Source organism: Pseudophryne corroboree, chromosome 10 (genome assembly GCF_028390025.1).
Source record: "Pseudophryne corroboree isolate aPseCor3 chromosome 10, aPseCor3.hap2, whole genome shotgun sequence".
Lineage (NCBI taxonomy): Eukaryota > Metazoa > Chordata > Amphibia > Anura > Myobatrachidae > Pseudophryne > Pseudophryne corroboree.
Window position 1 is genome coordinate 8231021 of NC_086453.1, and position 25297 is coordinate 8256317.

General features: G+C 51.0%; 1 protein-coding gene across 2 annotated transcripts in view; it reads right to left on the reverse strand.

Moving 5' to 3' along the window:
• Positions 1 to 25071, reverse strand: part of ZBTB17 (zinc finger and BTB domain containing 17) — a 48612-nt gene extending 23541 nt beyond the window's left edge. The window contains exons 1-4 of one of the 2 annotated variants that reach the window (XM_063942082.1): positions 24882 to 25071; positions 24361 to 24465; positions 23794 to 23889; positions 14598 to 15019 (exon numbers count right to left, since the gene is read on the reverse strand). In XM_063942082.1, the coding sequence (XP_063798152.1) occupies positions 14598 to 15019; positions 23794 to 23889; positions 24361 to 24465; positions 24882 to 25050 (792 nt within the window). In that variant the 5' untranslated portion in view covers positions 25051 to 25071. Of the gene's footprint in view, positions 1 to 14597; positions 15020 to 23793; positions 23890 to 24360; positions 24469 to 24881 lie in introns of both variants that reach the window. The other variant, XM_063942081.1, reaches the window with a different exon arrangement.
• Between the last annotated feature and the right edge of the window lie 226 nt (positions 25072 to 25297).

Here is a 25297-nt window from a genome sequence, read left to right on the forward strand (position 1 = left end):
GATCCCAAGGACAGTCCTGTATAACACCCCACACCGATCCCAAAGACAGTCCTGTATAACACCCCACACCGATCCCAAAGACAGTCCTGTATAACACCCCACACCGATCCCAAAGACAGTCCTGTATAACACCCCACACCGATCCCAAAGACAGTCCTGTATAACACCCCACACCGATCCCAAGGACAGTCCTGTATAACACTCCACACCGATCCCAAGGACAGTCCTGTATAACACCCCACACCGATCCCAAAGACAGTCCTGTATAACACCCCAAACCGATCCCAAGTACAGTCCTGTATAACACCCCACACCGATCCCAACGACAGTCCTGTATAACACTCCACACCGATCCCAAGGACAGTCCTGTAGAACACCTTACACCGATCCCAAGGACAGTCCTGTATAACACCCACACCGATCCCAAGGACAGTCCTGTATAGCACCCCACACCGATCCCAAGTACAGTCCTGTATAACACCCCACACTGATCCCCAAGGACAGTCCTGTATAACACCCCACACCGATCCCAAAGACAGTCCTGTATAACACCCCACACCGATCACAAGGACAGTCCTGTATAACACTCTACACCGATCCCAAGGACAGTCCTGTATAACACCCCACACCGATCCCAAAGACAGTCCTGTATAACACCCCACACTGATCCCAAGTACAGTCCTGTATAACACCCCACACCCATCCCAAGGACAGTCCTGTATAACACCCCACACCCATCCCAAGTACAGTCCTGTATAACACCCCACACTGATCCCCAAGGACAGTCCTGTATAACACCCCACACCGATCACAAGGACAGTCCTGTATAACACCCCACACCGATCACAAGGACAGTCCTGTATAACACCCCACACCGATCCCAAGGACAGTCCTGTATAACACCCCACACCGATCCCAAGGACAGTCCTGTATAACACCCCACACTGATCACAAGGACAGTCCTGTATAACACCCCACACTGATCCCAAGGACAGTCCTGTATAACACCCCACACCGATCCCAAGGACAGTCCTGTATAACACCCCACACCGATCCCAAGGACAGTCCTGTATAACACCCCACACCCATCCCAAGGACAGTCCTGTATAACACCCCACACCCATCCCAAGGACAGTCCTGTATAACACCCCACATCGATCCCAAGGATTGTCCTGTATAACACCCCACACTGATCCCCAAGGACAGTCCTGTATAAAACCCCACACTGATCCCAAGGACAGTCCTGTATAACACCCCACACCGATCACAAGGACAGTCCTGTATAACACCCCACACGATCCCAAGGACAGTCCTGTATAACACCCCACACCGATCACAAGGACAGTCCTGTATAACACCCCACACTGATCCCAAGGACAGTCCTGTATAACACCCCACACCGATCCCAAGGACAGTCCTGTATAACACCCCACACCGATCCCAAGGACAGTCCTGTATAACACCCTACAACGAACCACAAGGACAGTCCTGTATAATACCTCACACCGATCCCAAGGACAGTCCTGTATAATACCCCACACCGATCCAAAGGACAGTCCTGTATAACACCCCACACCCATCCCAAGGACAGTCCTGTATAACACCCCACACCGATCCCAAGGACAGTCCTGTATAACACCCCACACTGATCCCAACGACAGTCCTGTATAACACTATACACCGATCCCAAGGACAGTCCTGTATAACACCCCACACCGATCCCAAGGACAGTCCTGTATAACACCCCACACCGATCCCAAAGACAGTCCTGTATAACACCCCACACCGATCCCAAAGACAGTCCTGTATAACACCCCACACCGATCCCAAGGACAGTCCTGTATAACACTCCACACCGATCCCAAGGACAGCCCTGTATAACACCCCACACCGATCCCAAAGACAGTCCTGTATAACACCCCACACCGATCCCAAGTACAGTCCTGTATAACACCCCACACCGATCCCAACGACAGTCCTGTATAACACTCCACACCGATCCCAAGGACAGTCCTGCAGAACACCCCACACCGATCCCAAGGACAGTCCTGTATAACACCCCACACCGATCCCAAGGACAGTCCTGTATAGCACCCCACACCGATCCCAAGTACAGTCCTGTATAACACCCCACACTGATCCCCAAGGACAGTCCTGTATAACACCCCACACTGATCCCAAGGACAGTCCTGTATAACACCCCACACCGATCACAAGGACAGTCCTGTATAACACCCCACACCGATCCCAAGGACAGTCCTGTATAACACCCCACACCCATCCCAAGGACAGTCCTGTATAACACCCCACACCCATCCCAAGGACAGTCCTGTATAACACCCCACATCGATCCCAAGGATAGTCCTGTATAACACCCCACACCGATCCCAAGGACAGTCCTGTATTACACCCCACACCGATCCCAAGGACAGTCCTGTATAACACCCCACATCGATCCCAAGGACAGTCCTGTATAACACCCCACACCGATCCCAAGGACAGTCCTGTAGAACACCCCATACCAATCCCAAGTACAGTCCTGTATAACACCCCACACTGATCCCCAAGGACAGTCCTGTATAACACCCCACACTGATCCCCAACGACAGTCCTGTATAACACCCCACACCGATCCCCAAGGACAGTCCTGTATAACACCCCACACCGATCCCAAGGACAGTCCTGTACAACACCCTACAACGATCCCAAGGACAGTCCTGTATAACACCCAACACTGAACCCAAGGACAGTCCTGTATAACACCCCATACCGATCCCAAGGACAGTCCTGTATAACACCCCACACCGATCCCAAGGACAGTCCTGTATAGCACCCCACACCGATCCCAAGTACAGTCCTGTATAACACCCCACACTGATCCCCAAGGACAGTCCTGTATAACACCCCACACTGATCCCAAGGACAGTCCTGTATAACACCCCACACCGATCACAAGGACAGTCCTGTATAACACCCGACACCGATCCCAAGGACAGTCCTGTATAACACCCCACACCCATCCCAAGGACAGTCCTGTATAACACCCCACACCCATCCCAAGGACAGTCCTGTATAACACCCCACATCGATCCCAAGGATAGTCCTGTATAACACCCCACACCGATCCCAAGGACAGTCCTGTATTACACCCCACACCGATCCCAAGGACAGTCCTGTATAACACCCCACATCGATCCCAAGGACAGTCCTGTATAACACCCCACACCGATCCCAAGGACAGTCCTGTAGAACACCCCATACCAATCCCAAGTACAGTCCTGTATAACACCCCACACTGATCCCCAAGGACAGTCCTGTATAACACCCCACACTGATCCCCAACGACAGTCCTGTATAACACCCCACACCGATCCCCAAGGACAGTCCTGTATAACACCCCACACCGATCCCAAGGACAGTCCTGTACAACACCCTACAACGATCCCAAGGACAGTCCTGTATAACACCCAACACTGAACCCAAGGACAGTCCTGTATAACACCCCATACCGATCCCAAGGACAGTCCTGTATAATACCCCACACCGATCCCAAGGACAGTCCTGTATAACACCCTACAACGAACCACAAGGACAGTCCTGTATAATACCTCACACCGATCCCAAGGACAGTCCTGTATAACAACCCACACCGATCCCAAGGACAGTCCTGTATAACACCCCACACCGATCCCAAGAACAGTCCTGTATAACACCCCACACCGATCCCAAGGACAGTCCTGTACAACACCCTACAACGAACCACAAGGACAGTCCTGTATAATACCTCACACCGATTCCAAGGATAGTCCTGTATAACACCCCACACCGATCCCAAGGACAGTGCTGTATAACACCCACACCAATCCCAAGGACAGTCCTGTATAACACCCCACACCGATCCCAAGGACAGTCCTGTATAACACCCCACACCGATCCCAAGGACAGTCCTGTATAACACCCCACACCAATCCCAAGGACAGTCCTGTATAACACCCCACACCAATCCCAAGGACAGTCCTGTATAACACCCTACAACGATCCCAAGGACAGTCCTGTATAACACCCCACACCAATCCCAAGGACAGTCCTGTATAACACCCTACAACGATCCCAAGGACAGTCCTGTATAACACCCCACACTGATCCCAAGGACAGTCCTGTATAACATCCCACCCCGATCCGAAGTACAGTCCTGTACAACACCCCACACCGATCCCAAGGACAGTCCTGTATAACACCCTACACCGATCCCAAGTACAGTCCTGTGTAACACCCCACACCGATCCCAAGTTCAGTTCTGTATAACACCCCACACCGATCCCAAGGACAGATCCCAAGGACAGTCCTGTATAACACCCCACACCGATCCCAAGGACAGTCCTGTATAACACCCCACACCGATCCCAAGGATAGTCCTGTACAACACCCTACAACGATCCCCAAGGACAGTCCTGTGTAACACCCCACACCGATCCCAAGTTCAGTTCTGTATAACACCCCACACCAATCCCAAGGACAGATCCCAAGGACAGTCCTGTATAACACCCCACACCGATCCCAAGGACAATCCTGTACAACACCCCACACCGATCTCAAGGACAGTCCTGTACAACACCCTACAACGATCCCCAAGGACAGTTCTGTGTAACACCCCACACCGATCCCAAGGATAGTCCTGTATAACTCCCCACACTGATCCCAAGGACAGTCCTGTATAACACCCCACACCGACCCCCAAGGACAGTCCTGTACAACACCCCACACCAATCTCAAGGACAGTCCTGTATAACACCCCACATCAATCCCAAGGACAGTCCTGTATAACACCCCACACCGATCCCAAGGACAGTCCTTTATAACACCCCACACCAATCCCAAGGACAGTCCTGTATAACACCCCACACCAATCCCAAGGACAGTCCTGTATAACACCCCACACCGATCCCAAGGACAGTCCTGTACAACACCCCACACCGATCCCAAGGAGAGTCCTGTATAACACCCACACCGATCCCAAGGACAGTCCTGTATAACACCCCACACCGATCCCAAGGACAGTCCTGTATAACACCCCACACCGATCCCAAGGACAGTCCTGTATAACACCCCACACCGATCCCAAAGACAGTCCTGTATAACACCCCACACCGATCCCAAGGACAGTCCTGTATAACACTCCACACCGATCCCAAGGACAGCCCTGTATAACACCCCACACCGATCCCAAAGACAGTCCTGTATAACACCCCACACCGATCCCAAGTACAGTCCTGTATAACACCCCACACCGATCCCAACGACAGTCCTGTATAACACTCCACACCGATCCCAAGGACAGTCCTGCAGAACACCCCACACCGATCCCAAGGACAGTCCTGTATAACACCCCACACCGATCCCAAGGACAGTCCTGTATAGCACCCCACACCGATCCCAAGTACAGTCCTGTATAACACCCCACACTGATCCCCAAGGACAGTCCTGTATAACACCCCACACTGATCCCAAGGACAGTCCTGTATAACACCCCACACCGATCACAAGGACAGTCCTGTATAACACCCCACACCGATCCCAAGGACAGTCCTGTATAACACCCCACACCGATCCCAAGGACAGTCCTGTATAACACCCCACACCAATCCCAAGGACAGTCCTGTATAACACCCCACATCGATCCCAAGGAAAGTCCTGTATAACACCCCACACCGATCCCAAGCACAGTCCTGTATAACACCCCATACCAATCCCAAGTACAGTCCTGTATAACACCCCACACTGATCCCCAAGGACAGTTCTGTATAACACCCCACACTGATCCCAAGGACAGTCCTGTATAACACCCGACACCGATCCCAAGGACAGTCCTGTATAACACCCCACACCCATCCCAAGGACAGTCCTGTATAACACCCCACACCCATCCCAAGGACAGTCCTGTATAACACCCCACATCGATCCCAAGGATAGTCCTGTATAACACCCCACACCGATCCCAAGGACAGTCCTGTATTACACCCCACACCGATCCCAAGGACAGTCCTGTATAACACCCCACATCGATCCCAAGGACAGTCCTGTATAACACCCCACACCGATCCCAAGGACAGTCCTGTAGAACACCCCACACTGATCCCCAAGGACAGTCCTGTATAACACCCCACACTGATCCCCAACGACAGTCCTGTATAACACCCCACACCGATCCCCAAGGACAGTCCTGTATAACACCCCACACCGATCCCAAGGACAGTCCTGTACAACACCCTACAACGATCCCAAGGACAGTCCTGTATAACACCCAACACTGAACCCAAGGACAGTCCTGTATAACACCCCATACCGATCCCAAGGACAGTCCTGTATAATACCCCACACCGATCCCAAGGACAGTCCTGTATAACACCCTACAACGAACCACAAGGACAGTCCTGTATAATACCTCACACCGATCCCAAGGACAGTCCTGTATAACAACCCACACCGATCCCAAGGACAGTCCTGTATAACACCCCACACCGATCCCAAGAACAGTCCTGTATAACACCCCACACCGATCCCAAGGACAGTCCTGTACAACACCCTACAACGAACCACAAGGACAGTCCTGTATAATACCTCACACCGATTCCAAGGATAGTCCTGTATAACACCCCACACCGATCCCAAGGACAGTGCTGTATAACACCCACACCAATCCCAAGGACAGTCCTGTATAACACCCCACACCGATCCCAAGGACAGTCCTGTATAACACCCCACACCGATCCCAAGGACAGTCCTGTATAACACCCCACACCAATCCCAAGGACAGTCCTGTATAACACCCCACACCAATCCCAAGGACAGTCCTGTATAACACCCTACAACGATCCCAAGGACAGTCCTGTATAACACCCCACACTGATCCCAAGGACAGTCCTGTATAACATCCCACCCCGATCCGAAGTACAGTCCTGTACAACACCCCACACCGATCCCAAGGACAGTCCTGTATAACACCCTACACCGATCCCAAGTACAGTCCTGTGTAACACCCCACACCGATCCCAAGTTCAGTTCTGTATAACACCCCACACCGATCCCAAGGACAGATCCCAAGGACAGTCCTGTATAACACCCCACACCGATCCCAAGGACAGTCCTGTATAACACCCCACACCGATCCCAAGGATAGTCCTGTACAACACCCTACAACGATCCCCAAGGACAGTCCTGTGTAACACCCCACACCGATCCCAAGTTCAGTTCTGTATAACACCCCACACCAATCCCAAGGACAGATCCCAAGGACAGTCCTGTATAACACCCCACACCGATCCCAAGGACAATCCTGTACAACACCCCACACCGATCTCAAGGACAGTCCTGTACAACACCCTACAACGATCCCCAAGGACAGTTCTGTGTAACACCCCACACCGATCCCAAGGATAGTCCTGTATAACTCCCCACACTGATCCCAAGGACAGTCCTGTATAACACCCCACACCGACCCCCAAGGACAGTCCTGTACAACACCCCACACCAATCTCAAGGACAGTCCTGTATAACACCCCACATCAATCCCAAGGACAGTCCTGTATAACACCCCACACCGATCCCAAGGACAGTCCTTTATAACACCCCACACCAATCCCAAGGACAGTCCTGTATAACACCCCACACCAATCCCAAGGACAGTCCTGTATAACACCCCACACCGATCCCAAGGACAGTCCTGTACAACACCCCACACCGATCCCAAGGAGAGTCCTGTATAACACCCACACCGATCCCAAGGACAGTCCTGTATAACACCCCACACCGATCCCAAGGACAGTCCTGTATAACACCCCACACCGATCCCAAGGACAGTCCTGTATAACACCCCACACCAATCCCAAGGACAGTCCAGTATAACACCCCACACCGATCCCAAGGACAGTCCTGTATAACACCCCACACCGATCCCAAGGACAGTCCTGTATAACACCCCACACCGATCCCAAGGACAGTCCTGTATAACACCCACACCAATCCCAAGGACAGTCCTGTATAACACCCCACACCGATCCCAAGGACAGTTCTGTATAACACCCTACAACGAACCACAAGGACAGTCCTGTATAATACCTCACACCGATCCCAAGGACAGTCCTGTATAACACCCCACACCGATCCCAAGGACAGTCCTGTATAACACCCCACACCGATCCCAAGGACACTCCTGTATAACACCCAACACTGAACCCAAGGACAGTCCTGTATAACACCCCACACCGATCCCAAGGACAGTCCTGTACAACACCCTACAACGAACCACAAGGACAGTTCTGTATAATACCTCACACCGATCCCAAGGACAGTCCTGTATAACACCCCACACCGATCCCAAGGACAGTCCTGTATAACACCCCACACCGATCCCAAGGACAGTCCTGTATAACACCCAACACTGAACCCAAGGACAGTCCTGTATAACACCCTACACCAAACCCAAGGAAAGTCCTGTACAAAACCCCACACCAATCCCAAGGACAGTCCTGTATAACACCCCACACCGGTTCCAAGGACAGTCCTGTATAACACCCCACACAGATCCCAAGGACAGATCCCAAGGACAGTCCTGTATAACACACCACACTGACCCCCAAATACAGTCTTGTATAACACCCCACACCGATCCCAAGGACAGTCCTGTATAACACCCCACACCGATCTCAAGGACAGTCCTGTACAACACCCTACAACGATCCCAAGGACAGTCCTGTATAACACCCCACACTGATCCCCAAGTACAGTCCTGTATAACACCCCACACCGATCCTAAGGACAGTCCTGTACAACACCCTACAACGATCCCCAAGGACAGTCCTGAGTAACACCCCACACCGATCCCAAGTTCAGTTCTGTATAACACCACACACCGATCCCAAGGACAGTCCTGTATAACACCCCACACCGATCCTAAGGACAGTACTGTATAACACCCCACACCGATCCCAAGGACAGATCCCAAGGACAGTCCTGTATAATACCCCACACCGATCCCAAGGACAGTCCTGTAAAACACCCCACACCGATCCCAAGGACAGTCCTGTATAACACCCCACACCGATCCCAAGGACAGTCCTGTATAACACCCCACACCGATCCCAAGGACAGTCCTGTATAACATCCCACACCGATCCCAAGGACAGTCCTGTATAACACCCCACACCGATCCCCAAGGACAGTCCTGTATAACACCCCACACCGATCCCAAGGACAGTCCTGTACAACACCCTACAACGATCCCAAGGACAGTCCTGTATAACACCCCACACCGATCCCAAGTACAGTTCTGTATAACACCCTACAACGAACCACAAGGACAGTCCTGTATAATACCTCACACCGATCCCAAGGACAGTCATGTATAACACCCCACACCGATCCCAAAGACAGTCCTGTATAACACCCCACACCGATCCCAAGGACAGTCCTGTATAACACTCCACACCGATCCCAAGGACAGCCCTGTATAACACCCCACACCGATCCCAAAGACAGTCCTGTATAACACCCCACACCGATCCCAAGTACAGTCCTGTATAACACCCCACACCGATCCCAACGACAGTCCTGTATAACACTCCACACCGATCCCAAGGACAGTCCTGCAGAACACCCCACACCGATCCCAAGGACAGTCCTGTATAACACCCCACACCGATCCCAAGGACAGTCCTGTATAGCACCCCACACCGATCCCAAGTACAGTCCTGTATAACACCCCACACTGATCCCCAAGGACAGTCCTGTATAACACCCCACACTGATCCCAAGGACAGTCCTGTATAACACCCCACACCGATCACAAGGACAGTCCTGTATAACACCCCACACCGATCCCAAGGACAGTCCTGTATAACACCCCACACCGATCCCAAGGACAGTCCTGTATAACACCCCACACCAATCCCAAGGACAGTCCTGTATAACACCCCACATCGATCCCAAGGAAAGTCCTGTATAACACCCCACACCGATCCCAAGCACAGTCCTGTATAACACCCCATACCAATCCCAAGTACAGTCCTGTATAACACCCCACACTGATCCCCAAGGACAGTTCTGTATAACACCCCACACTGATCCCAAGGACAGTCCTGTATAACACCCGACACCGATCCCAAGGACAGTCCTGTATAACACCCCACACCCATCCCAAGGACAGTCCTGTATAACACCCCACACCCATCCCAAGGACAGTCCTGTATAACACCCCACATCGATCCCAAGGATAGTCCTGTATAACACCCCACACCGATCCCAAGGACAGTCCTGTATTACACCCCACACCGATCCCAAGGACAGTCCTGTATAACACCCCACATCGATCCCAAGGACAGTCCTGTATAACACCCCACACCGATCCCAAGGACAGTCCTGTAGAACACCCCACACTGATCCCCAAGGACAGTCCTGTATAACACCCCACACTGATCCCCAACGACAGTCCTGTATAACACCCCACACCGATCCCCAAGGACAGTCCTGTATAACACCCCACACCGATCCCAAGGACAGTCCTGTACAACACCCTACAACGATCCCAAGGACAGTCCTGTATAACACCCAACACTGAACCCAAGGACAGTCCTGTATAACACCCCATACCGATCCCAAGGACAGTCCTGTATAATACCCCACACCGATCCCAAGGACAGTCCTGTATAACACCCTACAACGAACCACAAGGACAGTCCTGTATAATACCTCACACCGATCCCAAGGACAGTCCTGTATAACAACCCACACCGATCCCAAGGACAGTCCTGTATAACACCCCACACCGATCCCAAGAACAGTCCTGTATAACACCCCACACCGATCCCAAGGACAGTCCTGTACAACACCCTACAACGAACCACAAGGACAGTCCTGTATAATACCTCACACCGATTCCAAGGATAGTCCTGTATAACACCCCACACCGATCCCAAGGACAGTGCTGTATAACACCCACACCAATCCCAAGGACAGTCCTGTATAACACCCCACACCGATCCCAAGGACAGTCCTGTATAACACCCCACACCGATCCCAAGGACAGTCCTGTATAACACCCCACACCAATCCCAAGGACAGTCCTGTATAACACCCCACACCAATCCCAAGGACAGTCCTGTATAACACCCTACAACGATCCCAAGGACAGTCCTGTATAACACCCCACACCAATCCCAAGGACAGTCCTGTATAACACCCTACAACGATCCCAAGGACAGTCCTGTATAACACCCCACACTGATCCCAAGGACAGTCCTGTATAACATCCCACCCCGATCCGAAGTACAGTCCTGTACAACACCCCACACCGATCCCAAGGACAGTCCTGTATAACACCCTACACCGATCCCAAGTACAGTCCTGTGTAACACCCCACACCGATCCCAAGTTCAGTTCTGTATAACACCCCACACCGATCCCAAGGACAGATCCCAAGGACAGTCCTGTATAACACCCCACACCGATCCCAAGGACAGTCCTGTATAACACCCCACACCGATCCCAAGGATAGTCCTGTACAACACCCTACAACGATCCCCAAGGACAGTCCTGTGTAACACCCCACACCGATCCCAAGTTCAGTTCTGTATAACACCCCACACCAATCCCAAGGACAGATCCCAAGGACAGTCCTGTATAACACCCCACACCGATCCCAAGGACAATCCTGTACAACACCCCACACCGATCTCAAGGACAGTCCTGTACAACACCCTACAACGATCCCCAAGGACAGTTCTGTGTAACACCCCACACCGATCCCAAGGATAGTCCTGTATAACTCCCCACACTGATCCCAAGGACAGTCCTGTATAACACCCCACACCGACCCCCAAGGACAGTCCTGTACAACACCCCACACCAATCTCAAGGACAGTCCTGTATAACACCCCACATCAATCCCAAGGACAGTCCTGTATAACACCCCACACCGATCCCAAGGACAGTCCTTTATAACACCCCACACCAATCCCAAGGACAGTCCTGTATAACACCCCACACCAATCCCAAGGACAGTCCTGTATAACACCCCACACCGATCCCAAGGACAGTCCTGTACAACACCCCACACCGATCCCAAGGAGAGTCCTGTATAACACCCACACCGATCCCAAGGACAGTCCTGTATAACACCCCACACCGATCCCAAGGACAGTCCTGTATAACACCCCACACCGATCCCAAGGACAGTCCTGTATAACACCCCACACCAATCCCAAGGACAGTCCTGTATAACACCCCACACCGATCCCAAGGACAGTCCTGTATAACACCCCACACCGATCCCAAGGACAGTCCTGTATAACACCCCACACCGATCCCAAGGACAGTCCTGTATAACACCCACACCAATCCCAAGGACAGTCCTGTATAACACCCCACACCGATCCCAAGGACAGTTCTGTATAACACCCTACAACGAACCACAAGGACAGTCCTGTATAATACCTCACACCGATCCCAAGGACAGTCCTGTATAACACCCCACACCGATCCCAAGGACAGTCCTGTATAACACCCCACACCGATCCCAAGGACACTCCTGTATAACACCCAACACTGAACCCAAGGACAGTCCTGTATAACACCCCACACCGATCCCAAGGACAGTCCTGTACAACACCCTACAACGAACCACAAGGACAGTTCTGTATAATACCTCACACCGATCCCAAGGACAGTCCTGTATAACACCCCACACCGATCCCAAGGACAGTCCTGTATAACACCCCACACCGATCCCAAGGACAGTCCTGTATAACACCCAACACTGAACCCAAGGACAGTCCTGTATAACACCCTACACCAAACCCAAGGAAAGTCCTGTACAAAACCCCACACCAATCCCAAGGACAGTCCTGTATAACACCCCACACCGGTTCCAAGGACAGTCCTGTATAACACCCCACACAGATCCCAAGGACAGATCCCAAGGACAGTCCTGTATAACACACCACACTGACCCCCAAATACAGTCTTGTATAACACCCCACACCGATCCCAAGGACAGTCCTGTATAACACCCCACACCGATCTCAAGGACAGTCCTGTACAACACCCTACAACGATCCCAAGGACAGTCCTGTATAACACCCCACACTGATCCCCAAGTACAGTCCTGTATAACACCCCACACCGATCCTAAGGACAGTCCTGTACAACACCCTACAACGATCCCCAAGGACAGTCCTGAGTAACACCCCACACCGATCCCAAGTTCAGTTCTGTATAACACCACACACCGATCCCAAGGACAGTCCTGTATAACACCCCACACCGATCCTAAGGACAGTACTGTATAACACCCCACACCGATCCCAAGGACAGATCCCAAGGACAGTCCTGTATAATACCCCACACCGATCCCAAGGACAGTCCTGTAAAACACCCCACACCGATCCCAAGGACAGTCCTGTATAACACCCCACACCGATCCCAAGGACAGTCCTGTATAACACCCCACACCGATCCCAAGGACAGTCCTGTATAACATCCCACACCGATCCCAAGGACAGTCCTGTATAACACCCCACACCGATCCCCAAGGACAGTCCTGTATAACACCCCACACCGATCCCAAGGACAGTCCTGTACAACACCCTACAACGATCCCAAGGACAGTCCTGTATAACACCCCACACCGATCCCAAGTACAGTTCTGTATAACACCCTACAACGAACCACAAGGACAGTCCTGTATAATACCTCACACCGATCCCAAGGACAGTCCTGTATAACACCCCACACCGATCCCAAGGACAGTCCTGTATAACACCCCACACCGATCCCAAGGACAGTCCTGTATAACACCCCACACCGATCCCAAGGACAGTCCTGTATAACACCCAACACTGAACCCAAGGACAGTCCTGTATAACACCCCACACCGATCCCAAGGACAGTCCTGTACAACACCCTACAACGAACCACAAGGACAGTCCTGTATAATACCTCACACCGATCCCAAGGACAGTCCTGTATAACACCCCACACCGATCCCAAGGACAGTCCTGTATAACACCCCACACCGATCCCAAGGACAGTCCTTTATAACACCCAACACTGAACCCAAGGACAGTCCTGTATAACACCCTACACCAAACCCAAGGACAGTCCTGTATAACACCCTACACCAAACCCAAGGAAAGTCCTGTACAAAACCCCACACCAATCCCAAGGACAGTCCTGTATAACACCCCACACCGGTTCCAAGGACAGTCCTGTATAACACCCCACACAGATCCCAAGGACAGATCCCAAGGACAGTCCTGTATAACACACCACACCGATCCCAAGGACAGTCCTGTATAACAGCCCACACCGACCCCCAGATACAGATATTTTTATGCCTACTCTGGTAATGCTCTATCACAACCTTTTGTCAGAATTAAAGGATTTCTGATTACAGATTCCCAGATTAAATCTTCTGCTGAATTAGATCATGTCCATGGGATTATACTATGGAACAACATGTTCTGGATAGATTTTGGACCTCCAAGCGCCTACTACATTACACCTGGACAGAAGGAAAGGCAGACAATGTTCCGCCAGGAGCTCACCTCACACACATGGGTAGTGGCGCTGTACTGACGGGATTCTGTGCGATCAGCATAATTCATGGTTGAGGAGCGCAGCTGACGCAGAGCCCCTGAGGTGTCCTGGGCAGTGTTTTCCGTAGAGGACACATTTTCATCCACAGAGTCTTCATTCTCCATTCTGGCATCATCCATGGTCTCATCGTTCTCCTGGTTGTTCTCATGCTCTGGCGCACACAAACCCTCATCGTCCTGGTCTGTTACGTTTTCTGAGATCCTCTCCGTAGGGTTCTCTCTGACTGCCTCCTGCGGCGGCTCACTGGACATCTCTTGCTCTTTAGCCTGTGGTTCCGTCACTTGTTGGTCCTCATTCTTCTCTTGAGAAGTTGGTGACCAGGCTGCCGAACTCAACAAATCGCCCAGTTTCGCCTGTCTATTATCAGCATCTGTGATTGGTAGAAAAAAGACTTATCTTGGTGAGGTGTAACAGGATCATGCCTTAAGCTTCCTCACATAATGGATATATTTCCTCACACACAAATATCTCTAACATACACCCATATACAAAACATTCTGAGGGACAAGATTATCAGCTGTTGGGAAGGTGGATTTAAGAGGGAGTCCCCTGCTTCGTGGGGTCTGCAGAGAGCTTCTCTCCACTCCAGAGGGCCCATAAATCAGATTGTGCCGTATAGTCTCATTGGGACGCTTTCCCCACCTTCCAGGTGCAATGTTATGGGGAAATCAGTCTCCAGGCAGATTTCACTCCAAGGAGAAAAACAGAAATGTTGCAACTATTCAAGGGGTGGTGCTAAAATATAAGTAGGCCCTGGTCTCCCTCACTCTTCAGGAAATAGGCCTGGTCTCCCTCACTCTTCAGTAAATAGGCCTTGGTCTCTCTCACTCTTCGGGCAATAGGCCCTGGTCTCCCTCACTCTTCAGGCAATAGGCCTGGTCTTCCTCACTCTTCAGGCAATAGGCCTGGTCTCCCTCACTCTTCAGGCAATAGGCCTGGTCTCCCTCACTCTTCAGGCAATAGGCCTGGTCTCCCTCACTCTTCAGGCAATAGGCCTGGTCTCCCCCACTCTTCAGGCAATAGGCCTGGTCTCCCTCACTCTTCAGGCAATAGGCCTGGTCTCCCTCACTCTTCAGGCAATAGGCCTGGTCTCCCTCACTCTTCAGGCAATAGGCCTGGTCTCCCTCACTCTTCAGGCAATAGGCCTGGTCTCCCTCACTCTTCCGTAAATAGACCTGGTCTCCCTCACTCTTCCGTAAATAGACCTGGTCTCCCTCAGTCTTCCATAAATAGACATGGTCTCCCTCACTCTTCCGTAAATAGACCTGGTCTCCCTCACTCTTCCGTAAATAGACCTGGTCTCCCCCACTCTTCCGTAAATAGACCTGGTCTCCCTCACTCTTCCGTAAATAGGCCCTGGTCTCCCTCACTCTTCCGTAAATAGACCTGGTCTCCCTCACTCTTCTGTAAATAGGCCCTGGTCTCCCTCACTCTTCAGGCAATAGGCCTGGTCTCCCTCACTCTTCTGTAAATAGGCCCTGGTCTCCCTCACTCTTCCGGAAATAGGCCCTGGTCTCCCTCACTTTTTAGTAAATAAGGCATTGTGTCCCTCACTCTTCAGAATGAAGACCCTGGTCTCCCTCTTCAAATAATAGGCCCTGGTTCCTTCACTCTTTAGCAAATAGGCCTGGTCTCCTTCACGCCAGGTCCTGGTCTTACTCACTCTTTAGTAAATATGTCCTGGTGTCCCTCACTCTTCAGAAAATAGATCCTGGTCTCTTCCACTCTTCAGGCAATAGGCCTGGTCTCCCTCACTCTTCTGTAAATAGGCCCTGGTCTCCCTCACTCTTCCGTAAATAGACCTGGTCTCCCTCACTCTTCTGTAAATAGGCCCTGGTCTCCCTCACTCTTCAGGCAATAGGCCTGGTCTCCCTCACTCTTCAGGCAATAGGCCTGGTCTCCCTCACTCTTCAGGCAATAGGCCTGGTCTCCCTCACTCTTCAGGCAATAGGCCTGGTCTCCCTCACTCTTCAGGCAATAGGCCTGGTCTCCCTCACTCTTCTGTAAATAGGCCCTGGTCTCCCTCACTCTTCCGGAAATAGGCCCTGGTCTCCCTCACTCTTTAGTAAATAAGGTATTGTGTCCCTCACTCTTCAGAATGAAGACCCTGGTCTTCCTCTTCAAATAATAGGCCCTGGTTCCTTCACTCTTTAGCAAATAGGCCTGGTCTCCTTCACTCTTCAGAAAATAGGTCCTGGTCTTACTCACTCTTTAGTAAATATGTCCTGGTGTCCCTCACTCTTCAGAAAATAGATCCTGGTCTCTTCCACTCTTCACAAAATAGGCCCTGGTCTCCCTCACTCTTCAAAAAAAAAAAAAAAAAAAGGGTCCCTGGTCTCTTCCGCTCTCCAGAAAATAGGCCCTGGTCTCCCTCACTCTTCACAAAATAGGCCCTGGTCTCCCTCACTCTTCAGAAATAAACCCTGGTCTCTTCCACTCTTCAGAAAGTAGGACCTGGTCTCCCTCACTCTTCAGAAAATAGGCCCTGGTCTCCCTCACTCTTCAGAAAATAGGCCTGGTCTCCCTCACTCTTCAGAAAATAGACCCTGTTTTCCCCCACACTTCAGACCCCTCCTACTTTCTAATTATTACCCCATTTCTCTCAAGCCCTGCGCAACTGAGACATTTTAGCAGTCTGTCTAAAGCTGCCTTGCCTCCTCCCTTTTCCGCAACTTGTTCCAATCCGCCACTTTCGATCTCTCCATTCAACTGAAAGTGCCCTTACCAAGGCTACAGATGACCTCTGTATGGCCACCAATCCTCATCCTACTCGCCCTCAGGGTGACATTTGACAGCATGGGCCACCCCTCCTCCTACATATCCTCCACTCTTTAGGCCTTAGAGACACAGCATTGTCATGAGTTACCTTCTAACTGCCTCTGCCTCCACACCAGCCTCTCCTCCCCCTGCCCTTTACTGTCCCTGAAGGTTCTGTCATTGGGCCCCACTACCCTACACCATCCCTCTCACTCCCTCCTGCCAGTAACTGGCGCCTCCCTCATAACCTCTCCCCACTGCCACCTCCCAGATCTCTCCTGCACTGCACCCAACCTCTGGCATGCCCGTAAACGCTCAGTCATCCTGCTCCCCAGCTTTTTACTGTGACCTTAAAACCCAACTTTTTTTTGTAGGCTACCTCCCACCCTCCTACCTCTCCAGCCTCTGCCCCCACTCCCTCTTTGTGTCCACCCATATGCCCTTTAGAATGTAAGCTCTCACAAGCAGGACCATCTCCACTTCACAATGTCAGTTTGGAACCTTTCTGTATATTGTAATGCGATGTCTATACTCACCCCTATGTGCGGTGCAAAGGAACCCATATGTGGCCATATAAATAAAAATAGGATTTTACTTACCGGTAAATCTATTTCTCGTAGTCCGTAGTGGATGCTGGGGACTCCGTAAGGACCATGGGGAATAGACGGGCTCTGCAGGAGACAGGGCACTCTAAGAAAGAATTAGGACTACTGGTGTGCACTGGCTCCTCCCTCTATGTCCCTCCTCCAGACCTCAGTTAAGGAAACTGTGCCCGGAAGAGCTGACAGTACAAGGAAAGGATTTTGGAATCCAGGGTAAGACTCATACCAGCCACACCAATCACACCGTATAGCTCGTGATAAACTTACCCAGTTAACAGTATGAACAACGACAGAGCATCAGACCAACCTGATGCAACTATAACATAACCCTTATGTAAGCAATAACTATATACAAGCATTGCAGAAGAAGTCCGCACTAGGGACGGGTGCCCAGCATCCACTACGGACTACGAGAAATAGATTTACCGGTAAGTAAAATCCTATTTTTTCTAACGTCCTAGTGGATGCTGGGGACTCCGTAAGGACCATGGGGATTATACCAAAGCTCCCAAACGGGCGGGAGAGTGCGGATGACTCTGCAGCAGCGAATGAGCAAATACAAGGTCCTCCTCAGCCAGGGTATCAAACTTGTAGAATTTTGCAAAAGTGTTTGAACCCGACCAAGTAGCTGCTCGGCAAAGCTGTAATGCCGAGACCCCTCGGGCAGCCGCCCAAGAAGAGCCCACCTTCCTTGTGGAATGGGCTTTTACTGATTTTGGAGGCGGCAATCCAGCCTCAAAATGAGCCTGCTGAATCGTGTTACAGATCCAGCGAGCAATAGTTTGCTTTGAAGCAGGAGCACCCAGCTTGTTGGATGCATACAGGATAAACGACGACTCAGTTTTCCTGACTCCAGCCGTTCTGGCTACATAAACCTTCAAAGCCCTGACTACCTCTAGTAACTTGGCATCCTCCAAGTCACGAGTAGCCGCAGGCACCACAATAGGTTGGTTCAAATGAAAAGATGACACCACTTTTGTCCGTAATTCTGCCCTGTCCATATGGAAAACCAGATAGGGGCTTTTATGTGACAAAGCCGTCAATTCTTACACACGCCTAGCCAAAGCTAAGGCCAACAGCATGACCACCTTCCACGTGAGATATTTTAACTCCACGGTTTTAAGTGGCTCAAACCAGTGTGATTTCAGGAAACTCAACACCACGTTAGATCCCAAGGTGCCACTGGTGGCACAAAAGGGGCTGAATATGCAGCACTCCCTTTATAAACGTCTGAACTTCAGGAAGAGAAGCCAGTTCCTTTTGAAAGAAAATGGATAGGGCTGAAATCTGGACCTCAATGGAGCCCAATTTTAAGCCCAAAGTCACTGCCGACTGTAGGAAGTGAAGGAAACGGCCCAGCTGGAATTCCTCCGTAGGGGCCTTCCTGGCCTCACACCAAGCAACATATTTTCGCCATATACGGTGATAATGCTTAGCCGTCACGTCCTTCCTAGTCTTTATTAGCGTAGTAATAACCTCATCCGGAATGCCTTTTTCTGCTAGGATCCGGCGTTCAACCGCCAAGCCGTCAAACGCAGCCGCGGTAAGTCTTGGAACAGACAGGGCCCCTGTTGCAACAGATCCTGTCTGAGAGGCAGAGGCCATGGGTCCTCTGTGAGCATTTCTTGCAATTCCGGATACCAAGTCCTTCTTGGCCAAACCGGAACAATGAGTATTGTTCTCACTCCTCTTTTTCTTACGATTCTCAGCACCTTGGGTATGAGAGGAAGAGGAGGAAATACATAAACCGACTGGAACACCCACGGTGTCACTAGTGCGTCCACAGCTATCGCCTGAGGGTCTCTTGTCCTGGCGCAATACATTTGTAGCTTTTTGTTGAGGCGGGATGCCATCATGTCCACCTGTGGCAGTTCCCAACGACTTGTAATCTGTGTGAAGACTTCTTGATGAAGTCTCCACTCTCCCGGGTGGAGGTCGTGCCTGCTGAGGAAGTCTGCTTCCCAGTTGTCAACTCCCGGAATGAACACTGCTAACAGTGCTTTTACGTGATTCTCCGCCCCGCGAAGAATTCTGGTGGCTTCCGCCATCGCCACCCTGCTCCTTGTGCCGCCTTGGCGGTTTACATGAGCCACTGCGGTGATGTTGCCTGCCTGAATGAGCACCGGTTGGTAGCGAAGCAGAGGCTCTGCTTGACTTAGGGCGTTGTATATGGCCCTTAGTTCCAGGATATTGATGTGCAGACAAGCATCCTGACGACCACAGACCCTGGAAATTTCTTCCCTGTGTGACTGCCCCCCCACCCTCGGAGGCTTGCATCCGTGGTCACCAGGGCCCAGTCCTGAATGCCGAACCTGCGACCCTCGATAAGGTGAGCACTCTGCAGCCACCACAGAAGAGACACCCTGGCCCTGGGGGATAGAGTGATCAGCCGCTGCATCTGAAGATGCGATCCGGACCACCAGATCCCACTGACAGGTCCTCGCATGGAACCTGCCGAAGGGAATGGCTTCGTATGACGCCACCATCTTTCCCAGGACTCGCGTGCATTGATGCACCGACACCTGTTTTGGTTCTAAGAGGCCTCTGACCAGAGTCACGAGCACCTGAGCCTTCTCCGCCGGGAGAAAAACCTTCTTCTGGTCTGTGTCCAGAATCATGCCCAAGAAGGGCAGACGCGTCGTAGGAATCAGCTGCGACTTTGGAATATTCAGAACCCAGCCGTGCTGTTGTAACACTTCCCGAGAGTGTGCTACGCTGATCAGCAACTGCTCTCTGGACCTCGCCTTTATGAGGAGATCGTCCAAGTATGGGATAATTGTAACTCCTTGCTTTTCTGCCATTACCTTGGTAAATATTCTCGGTGCCATGGACAGACCAAACGGCAACGTCTGGAATGGGTAATGACAATCCTGTACCACAAATCTGAGGTACGCCTGATGAGGTGGATAAATGGGGACATGAAGGTATGCATCCTTTATGTCCCGAGACACCATATAATCCCCCCCTTCCAGGCTTGCGATGACCGCTCTGAGCGATTCCATCTTAAACTTGAACCTTTTCAGGTATATGTTCAGGAATTTTAAATTTAATATGGGTCTGACCGAACCGTCCGGTTTCGGTACTACAAACATGGTCGAATAATAACCCTTTCCCTGTTGAAGGAGGGGAACCTTGACCACCACCTGCTGAAGATACAATTTGTGAATTGCAGTTAACACTGTTTCCCTCTCGTGGGGGGAAGCCGGCAGGGCCGTCGGTGAGGGGCATCTTCTCAAAGTCCAGCTTGCATCCCTGAGACACAATATCTATTGCCCAGGGACCTAACAGGGAGTGAACCCACTTGTGGCTGAACTTACGCAGGCGTGCCCCCACCGGGCCTAGCTCCGCCTGTGGAGCCCCAGCGACATGCGGTGGATTTTTGTAGAGGCCGGGGAGGACTTCTGTTCCTGGGACCTAGCTGTGTTGTGCAGCTTATTTCCTGTGCCCCCACCTCTGGCAAGAAAGGACGCACCTCGGACTTTCTTGTTTCTTTGTTCTAAAGGCTGCATTTGATAATGTCGCGCTTTCCTAGGCTGTGCAGGAATATAAGGCAAAACAACAGAATTACCAGCTATAGCTGTGGAGACCAGGTCCGAGAACCCTTCTCCACACAATCCTCAGCCTTCCATATGCCTCTTAAGTCGGCATTATCTGTCCATTGCATATTCTACAGGACACGTCAAGCAGAAATCGACATAGCTTTGTCTCTAGGACCCAGTATACTCATGTCTCTTTGGGCATGTTTTATATATATATATATATATATATATATATATCTCTCTCTCTCTCTTAAGACAGCATCTTTAATATATATATATCTCTATATATACATATATCTATATATATCTACATACTAGGGTCTCAATCTCTGCTGATAAGGTACCTGTCCACTCTGCCCCAGCGCTATAAACCCATGCCGACACAATCGCCGGTCTGAGTAGTGTACCAGAATGTGCACGCTATCTGCAGAATCCCTGAGAATAGCTGTTACGACAGGGCTACCTTTTGGGCAAATGTGACACCCTAGGGGAAGATTCCCATCGTATCCTGGCCCTAGTGGGGAAAGGATACTGCCTGAGAATTCTTTGTGGGAAGCTGCAGTCTCGTCTGGAGATTCCCGCTCTTTTTCCTCATGAGAGGAGGGAAATTTACCTCAGCTTTCTTCCCCTTAAACATGTGTACCCTTGTGTCAGGGACAGATGAGTCATCAGTGATATGCAAACCATCTTTTATTACAATAATCATATATTGAATACTTTTCTGCCATTTTGGCTGTAACTTTGCATTATCGTAGTCGACACTGGAGTCAAACTCCGTGTCGATATCAGTGTTTATTATTTTGGATAGTGAGCATTGAGAGACTCTGAAGGTTTCTGTGACATAGGGACAGACAAGGGTAGATTTCCTGTCTGTTCTCTAATCTTTTGTGCAAAAAATTCACCTCCGCACTTAATTACACATATCCAACAGGTGTCGGCGTTGTCGACGGAGACACCCTCACACACATATTTGCTCTATCTCCTCCTTAGGGGAGCCTTTTACCTCAGACATGTCGACACACACGTACCGACACACCACACACACAGGGGATGCTCTATTTGAAGACAGTTCCCCCACAAGGCCCTTTGGAGAGACAGAGAGAGAGTATGCCAGCACACACCCCAGCGCTATATGACCCAGGAATCACACAGTAACGTAGTGTTAACCCAGTAGCTGCTGTATATATTGTTTTTACGCCAAATTTATGTGCCCCCCCTCTCTTTTCACCCTCTTCTATCGTGCTTCTGCAGGGGAGAGCCTGGGGAGCTTCCTCTCAGCGGAGCTGTGGAGAGAAAATGGCGCTGGTGAGTGCTGAGGAAGAAGCCCCGCCCCCTCAGCGGCGGGCTTCTGTCCCGCGATTTTGTGTCAAATAATGGCGGGGGCTCATGCATATATACAGTGCCCAGCTGTATATATGCTCTATTTTGCCAGGAGGTACTCAATTGCTGCCTAGGGCGCCCCCCCCCCTGCGCCCTGCACCCTACAGTGACCGGAATGTGTGGGTTAGTGTGGGAGCAATGGCGCACAGCTGCAGTGCTGTGCGCTACCTCATATGAAGACAGGAGTCTTCTGCCGCCGATTTTGAGGTCTTCTTGCTTCACTCGCCGGCTTCTGTCTTCTGGCTCTGCGAGGGGGACGGTGGCGCGGCTCCGGGAACGGACGACCAAGGTTAAGTTCCTATGTTCGATCCCTCTGGAGCTAATGGTGTCCAGTAGCCTAAGAAGCGCAACCTATCCGAAGTTAGTAGGTCTGCTTCTCTCCCCTCAGTCCCACGTAGCAGAGAGTCTGTTGCCAGCAGATCTCTCTGAAAATAAAAAATCCTAATAAAATACTTTCTTATTAGCAAGCTCAGGAGAGCTCACTAAAGTGCACCCAGCTCTGTCCGGGCACAGATTCAAACTGAGGTCTGGAGGAGGGACATAGAGGGAGGAGCCAGTGCACACCAGTAGACCTAATTCTTTCTTAGAGTGCCCTGTCTCCTGCGGAGCCCATCTATTCCCCATGGTCCTTACGGAGTCCCCAGCATCCACTAGGATGTTAGAGAAACACAATTATACGTAATAAGGCTGGACTCTGAAATGATTTCTTCTCCTTCCACCACACACATTCCTATGGGGGCGTGTAGCTATATATGCTAGGCGGACAATTCGGTGCATTTGTGCAAATCAATATGAATAACTGCAATTTCATACATAGGACCTTCAACAAGACCCACAAATGAGAATTGAGGATGACTGCGGCTCACCTCCATCTGAGGCCGATAGTACTGGCTCCTGTAGGGGACTGGTCTCAGGCTCCTTTCCTTCCGCCTCTTGGGGCCCTGGCTCTCCAACAATGCCGCCTTACACGGAAAGCAGGAGATTAATAATACCACCCAATGGAGCAACGTACATGGAGGTAATTATATAAGACTTGGGGGTCTATTTACTAAGCCTCGGATGGAGATAAAGTATCAGCCAATCAGCTCATAACTGTCATTTAAACCCAGTCTGTGACATGACAGGAGCTGATTGGTTGGTTCTTTAACTCTGTCCATTTAATTTCCATCCAAGGCTTAGTAAATAGACACCTTCGTCTGAGTGGTTGCTTTGAGCTACAACACCAAGAATGTTCCCCAAAGTCAGTTATAAGTGATGCCCCCACCGAGACCTGTACCTGCCATGACATCAAATCAGGTCACGTACGATTCCAGCATTTGGGATCCGATTTATAATGACCCTCCCCCCATTCAGCTATAGAACAGTGACCCTTGGATTGCAGATAAACATTAGAGGCGGTAAATGAAATCTGTATGCCGTGGTTTATCACTCACCCTCCTCACAGGTGCCACCCCCCGTCTCATCCTGCGGGTACACAGCTGGCTCTCGGTCACTGGTCTCCAGGTCACTGGCGGCATCACACTCTGCCTGTAGGACGTCTGCTGGAGGAAGGATTCTGTTAGTGCAATGTTAATGCGGTCAGCGATAGCGTGAGACACCTATACCGTGTACCCGTACGTGCCGCAGCTTTCATCACAGTGTCCTAGAGGGGACTGAAGATATTTCTGGAGCTTTTATATGGACTTAACTTTAATTATTTATATTTTTCAGATATTTAGAATACACACCTCAGGTTAGGGATGGCCATCGGTAGGTTCTCCATCAATAGTCACTATCAATGGAACCATTGATGGCTAACCAATGGCATGAAACCATCTGCTAGGGAATCATGGATGGTTTCACCCATTGATGGTCACAGGGCTAGGACCCACCAGGAGACATGTTGCAGCTCCACTATCCACCTTATCTCAGCCCTAACTGCCTGGACCACGGGCTGAGACACATGAGGTTGTACCTTGTCCGGAAGAGAGCGCCTCCAAGCCATGCGCAGCCTGCACCGCGGTTATACTGAGCGATTTCAGGGCGGTGCAGGCATTGACAATCTCTTGCATCTGCAGGAACCCAGCCACGGCCAGTACATCCTCCACGTTCTCCCGGCTCAGGTTCAGCCGCGCGGTGTACATGAACTCCAGGACTTGGCCCAGACCTGAGACAGGAAAGAGGAGCATTACCAGCTGCTGTACAACCTTTACCCCGTGGCTACACTCCCGCCAGCAATCTACACAGTACACCACCCAAAACACTAAACTATATATATATATCTAATATATAAAAATGAAAATCTGTCCTTCTGTCTTTCTATACAAATCCAAGCTCAAGGGCATTTAAGGTCTGTCCCTGACTCTATAACAGACTGTGGTCCACTCAGAG